At 35.4% G+C, this 6,461-nt stretch overlaps 1 protein-coding gene across 1 annotated transcript; it reads right to left on the bottom strand.

Moving 5' to 3' along the window:
• Positions 1-582: 582 nt before the first annotated feature.
• On the bottom strand, positions 583-5,047 carry LOC113359963. Its single transcript, XM_026603519.1, has 4 exons — positions 4,645-5,047; positions 2,681-2,868; positions 1,588-2,184; positions 583-1,410 (listed from the first exon to the last, which is right to left on the bottom strand). Exons 1-4 carry the CDS (start codon positions 5,045-5,047, stop codon positions 583-585), a joined length of 2,016 nt encoding a protein of 671 aa, XP_026459304.1.
• Positions 5,048-6,461: the final 1,414 nt, after the last annotated feature.

The following is a 6,461-nucleotide window of genomic DNA, read 5'->3' as shown; positions in this document are numbered from 1 at the left end:
ACTGAGTTTAAGACATGTGTTATCATAGAGCCCCTTCCTTCTTGGGAGAGAGAAGAGCTGAACCAAGAGGAAAATCTGTGTTCAAATCTTTCCTTGATTGATTTAAAAGATTCTTGCTTTGAGTGTCCAAGAAGTAGATGAGAACCTAAGTATCTCTCTTTAGAGTTCATAACCTTGACTCCCAATAATTGTCTTAGAGCATCAACAACTTCTGGTTTGGTTTTTTGCTGAAATGAACAACTGACTTATCAAAATTTATAACCTGTCCAGACTGAGTACTAAAACTGTGAAGTAATTCTAGTAAATTATTAGCATAAGTATGATTTGCTTGAGTAAAGATCAAGCAATCATCTGCAAAGAGCAGATGATTAATGGCTGGTGAAATATTAGCCACTTTAATACCAATAATTGACTTATCTTGCATTGCATGAATGAGATGTCTTGATAAGTATTCCATTGATAAAATAAAAAGATAAGGTGAAAGAGGATCATCTTGTCTAATACCCCTTGTTGGATGGAATTCTTCACAAGGTGAGCCATTCAGTAAGACTGATAAGGAAGTAGTATTTATGCATTGAAATATCAGATCACAAAAATCCTCAGAGAAACCAAAGACTGAAGTACTTTAATCAAGAATGACCATTCCAATCTATCAAAAGCTTTGGACATGTCAAGTTTCAAATCCATCCAACCCGTTTCTCCTCTCTTTTTCTTTATTGAATGTATGATTTCTTGAGCTATCACAGTATTATCACTTATCAATCTGCCAGAAACATAAGCAGCTTGAAATGGTGAAATTAGTTTCTCCATTAGAGGCTTCATTCTATTAACAATGACTTTAGATATAACTTTATAAGAAGTATTACACACACCAATGGGTCTGTAATCAGCTGCACTGATTGCCTTTTTCTTCTTTGGAATTAAAGAAATATAAGTATTGTTAATTTGCTTGAGGATGTGCATACTTTCAAAAAACCTTTTCACCATTAGACAAACATCTTCCCCAACTATATCCCACTGACTTTTATAAAAACCAGCTTGGAACCCCTCTGGACCAGGTGCACTCCAATTTTCCATGCTTTTGAATGTGCTATGAATCTCCTCATTTGATGGAATCCTTGTAAGAGCCAAATTGTCTTCATCTGAAATTATGGAAGGAAGGACATTGTAAAGATTTTCATCTAGATTGGGATTGACAGAAGTACTTATGTTCTTAAAATGCATAGTAAGATGACCAGAAATCTCCTCTCTTGTTTGAAGCCATTTATTCTCATGGTCTTGAATAGAATCTATATTATTTCTGCACTTTCTGTTGTTGACCTTGCTATGGAAGTATTTACTGTTGTTTTCTATATCTTTGATGAAGTCGTCCCTTGACTTTTGTTGATAAAATTCACCTTTGATCTTGTGCTACTTGCATAATTCATGATTTAACTTGCTTATTTCTTCTTTATTGACTGTATTTGAAGGTTGCTCCTGAAGTAATTTTAATTCTTCTTGTAGCTTGTCTACATTTTGATTAATATTTCCAAAATGTTCTTTGTTCCAAAGAGATAATTTCCTTCTGGTGTTGTGATGTTTACTTACCAGTTGATAAGCAGGTGAGCCATTAACATAAGAATTCCAAGCATTGGCAATAACAGTTTTACATGATGGATCATTAAGCCAAGTTAAAAAGAATTTGAAAGGTTTCCAACAACTAGGTGTGATAGCATCTGTGACTAACATGATGGGACTATGATCACTCCCTACTTGATTAAGGTGATAAAGCTTACTATTAGGAAAATTAAGATTCCAGTCTACATTTCCTAAGGCCATATCAATTCTAGAGTGTTTAGTACCAGCACCTATATTGCTATTAGTCCAAGTAAAACTTTTACCAACATACCCTAAGTCCTCTAAGCCACAAGTAGCAAATATATTAGTTACCATACCGTCAGCTGAGGTTGAGGTACTAGTGTCACAGTCAAGCAAGTGGAAGTTCAGATCTCCTATTAAAACCCATGGGTTATTAATGTCATTACTTATTATTTGAATGTGATTCCATTGATCTTTCTTACTAGTGTAATTGGAGTAACCATACATACAGATGAGCATGAATTCAGGTTTACTTAGATCAGCATGTACAACAATATTAAACAAGTTATGAGAAGTGTCAATGATGTTGCAAGCGAAACCATCTTTCTAGAGCAGTACCAAACCTCCAGAGAGACCTTGAGGTTCTATATAAGCACTACTGGGATAATGAAACTGTTTTAGAAGAGGATAGCATTTGATATTGTTTAATTTAGTTTCACAAAGCAAGATGATATCTGGATTTTGGGTGCGAATCAAATCATTCAAGTGGTTTCTAGTATCAGAGTTCTTAAAACCCTAAACATTCCAAGATATGATTTTCATGGTTCCTATATGTGCAATGAAAAAACAATGCAAAGCTAGCTTACTAGAAATGACCTTAAAATTTAAATCAAGTGTGCATGTAACATTAAATGCTAATGATGATAATGCATGAAAGTATCTAAAAATATGTTTAAAAGTCAAATTGTAGGTTCTAGTATTAATTAGAGCAGAGTAAGAAAATTTTTTTAACACAATTAATTGTATGAAATGAGTTTGAACTGAGAAGGGAAATAGAAGAAGCAAAGGTTTTGACGTAAGGATTTTTTAATAAAATTGTTACCTGATTCCCCTTATGTGTCTGCACTATGGGATTAACTCCATTTTCAATCAGTTGAGTATCCATAGAGGTTTGAACTGGATTCAGCATAGTACTTTGAGAATCAGTTTCAGTAGCTGGAGAGCTTTTAGTTGTTATTTCACCTACCCTATGCCTTTTGCCTAATCTGCTTTCTTCTTCTATGATAATCCCTTCAGCATTAAGAAGAGAGTTAAAGTTGAAAACTTCATCATCCTTTGGAGGAACAAAGTTGGTTGACTTAACAAACTTTTTTGGGTTCTTCTTAACTGTTGGAGCTTTTGTTGAGGATGTTTCAGTAATAAAAAAAAATAAAAAAAATATATAAAAAAAAATGCTACCTAAACACAAATCCGCGTCGGCGGCGCAAAAAATTTGATGGTTTTTCAAATGATGTTGTAGTTGTGGTAAAAACTGGGTTCTTTTCAGACTTGTGAAGGAAATAATTTTTAGACTTAATAAAAAATTAAAGATAAAACAAATTAAATTCAAAGGTGATGTAAATATTATGGAAAGACCAGGGGTTAGGATTTCACCATTCACCAAAATTCATGTGATTCAATAATAATTATTATCATGCAATTCTAGACGTTATAATTCAAATCAAAAACAATTGTGATTCTAATCATTGCCTAAATCAGATTCTCAAAACATCCATTGTTAATCGCAAGCATGAAATATCAAAAGCAATAAACCAAGCATATTTCATCAAGAGAAAACACAATTAATTAATAAAAATCATTTATTCAATTTTCATTCGGTGCAATTAATCATAAAAGGATTGCATAAATAAATTTAAATGAATTTTACCACATAACTTTTGGAAGAATGACTTCCTCCATCACCCCTGGGATTGGGTTTAGCTCCTCATCCCAAAAACACACTCACAAGATGTATTCATGGCTAAAATATGTGTTTTTATTGATGTATATAAGATGAAACAGGAATTAGCAACGCTGTAGAAGTGTTACAGCGTCACTGTTACAAAGGGGTAAGTGTTTTTGAGACTGCTGTAAACGATAAGCCTTTACTGCTGTATGAGAACGATACTTGTTCTGATTTTAAGACTGTCGAAGAACGACGGACTTTGCGAGTCTGTTCTTCATCTTCTTCTTCCTCCTCGAGCAGCAGCAGCAGCAGCAACAATACCTCCTGTAACTTCTTCTTCTCGTCTCTCGTGAACTCCCAACTCTCTCCTAAGGGTTTCTAAAACTTTATAACCCTCTTTATGACTTGAACCAACTCTTATATAGTCCTCTAATCCCGAAAAATCTCTACTGAATCCGCGACTTTTTTTTCTTCTCTGCGTTGTTGAGAGAATATCTCTCTTGTGATCTCCCTGCACGCGTTTGTTAGCTATAAACTTGCCACCAAACTCTTATCAAGACTTGAACAGGACCAAGTACAACAATCACTAGCGTGAAACTCTCCCAAATATTCCTCACAAAATCTTCAAACTCAACAGAAGCGTATGTGTCCTGTTTGGACTTTGATCACTTCTCCCAGCCATTCCATCCCAATTGGTTGGGTCCAATCGATTGTAACAGACCTGTTGAGTCTTGTAGAGTCCATACGTACCAAATACAGCCATTGAATCTCCTAAAATCACGTAGAAATTCGATCTCCAAATCTGCTCCTCGCTGCATGCATTTTCCCGCCAAAACTTGTATTTGAATTATGAAGATGACGACCCCTTATCCAGTTCCGGTCTCCCTTTAGCAGATTCCTGGAAATGGGTCACCCCTTAGTAATTAGGTTACCCCTTATCCAAAGTGAGAGTCCGTATAGTAGTTTTCTCCCACGGACGCAAAAACCATTTTTTTAGCCAATTTCGCCGCAAAAGCTTATTTCTCCAAGAATACCTACAGGGACATAAAAAGCCATAATAAATATAAAATCGAGCACTAATAATATATACAATTGAGATTATATAAGACACAAAAATGTGCCTATCAGGTTCTTCTTAACTGTTGGAGCTTTTGTTGAGGATGTTTCAGTAATAGGCGTAACATCATTAATGATTTTGCGTATGCTATTCATCTTGCCAAAAAAATAAGGTTTTTCATGAGCCTTTTTAAGAAAATTAGCAGCAGCCTTACAAGCCTCCTTAGAGTGATTTATGATATAGTACTCTGTGCAGATTCCTTTGGGTTGACGTTCGAAAAAATATTGCTGCCATTTGGTGACCCCAGCATTTGTAGAGCATTTCACACCTCTTCTCATAGGCATAGACATGTCAACATTAACACAGACTCTGACAGGGTCGCTTCCAATAGGGATTGCGTCCTCAGGTTCAATAGCAATGACTTCTCCCATAACCTGAGCAGTTTTTGTCATAGATGTAACATTCATGTGTTCTGGCAGTAAATACTTGAGTTGAAGCCAAAAAAGTTGAAAACCCCAATGCTTCTCAGTATAGATCATTCCTGGGATGTAATCATGCACCACCAGAAGATGTTTGTTTATTCCCCGGGGTCTTTCTTCGATTACTTTGTTGAGCAGCTCCCATTGGTTGAACTTGAAGATGAAAATATTCGCTTGAAAAGCATCTTTAAACACATTTGGTACAACGTTACTATCATCTGGTTCAGGATCATTCTCATTATTCATTACTGACTCAATAATTTCTTCGTCTGTTGGAGACTTCATAACTGCATCATTCTCGTTAGGATAGTTCAAAAGATGTTCGACGTCAATCACATTTCTATAACGTAAATTAGAAATGAAACCAGTTAATCCTTGGATTTCTTCTTCTAATTGACCATTTTCTGGTATACACATTTTCTCCTATACAATTTCTTAATTAAGAAAATATTTTCTAAATGAATAAATATTCGTTTATGGATAAATGAATAAAATATTCATTTATTGATAAATAAATAACCCCGCTAAACGAATATTTTTTCTTGGTCCCGAGAGCATTCATTTATCGAGGTTCAACTGTAGACTAGATCATACACATTTGACCTTTCGGGATAAGCATTCATTGCTTATCTTTTATCTCGAAATCGTGTGTTGGTAAAACGTTTCTCTTTGATCAAGTTTATCTTCACCTAGTGACGAAAGTCATGAAAAGTTTCAATCACTTTGAGAATTGCTCTGACGTGAATCGGTCTGTGAATAACGGCTACATAGCGTCCTCTGAGAATGTCTCAATGATTGAAATGAGAGTTTAGATTACATAACCATGTATTCCTTGAACCGAAGTTTTCGAAATTTGTTGATCAAGAGAAATCGAGAGGATTGTGGAATTGGCTTTCCAAGTTCGCGAACCCAGTCTGCAGACTCAGTCCGCGAACTGTCGGAAGTTCTCGACCGAGAATTTCTGCTGGATTTTCCAAAACTCGTTTGTGTGCTAAGTCCGCGAACTAAGTCCTCGAACTAAGTCCGCGAACTGGCGGAAGTTCTCTTTCCGAGTATTTCTGCTGAGTTTGGAAAACTCAACCGATTAACTTAAGTCCGCGAACTTGTTTGTGAACTTTAGAGGTTGTGATCTAAAGATGTGCTCTGAACATGAAAAATTAAATTACTAAGAAATTCTTTATGCAAACCGTGGCTATAATGTTCATGAGCCGATTCAATCGAATCGAATCATCTTTGTTTCAATTGTGTCTTGTGTAGTTGCATAAGATCTCATAGCAATTGAACAACTCTTTAACTAGTTCACTTGAGTCAATTGAACTAGTTATGGTGAAGAAGAACAAGGTTAATATGAAATGCTCATATGGTTAACCTTTTGGGTTACTATGTTGAACCCACATACACG

This window comes from Papaver somniferum, chromosome 3 (assembly GCF_003573695.1).
Source record: "Papaver somniferum cultivar HN1 chromosome 3, ASM357369v1, whole genome shotgun sequence".
In the NCBI taxonomy this organism is placed as follows: Eukaryota; Viridiplantae; Streptophyta; class Magnoliopsida; order Ranunculales; family Papaveraceae; genus Papaver; species Papaver somniferum.
Note: the sequence above shows the minus strand (reverse complement) of the source record. Positions and strands in the feature narration are given on the sequence as shown.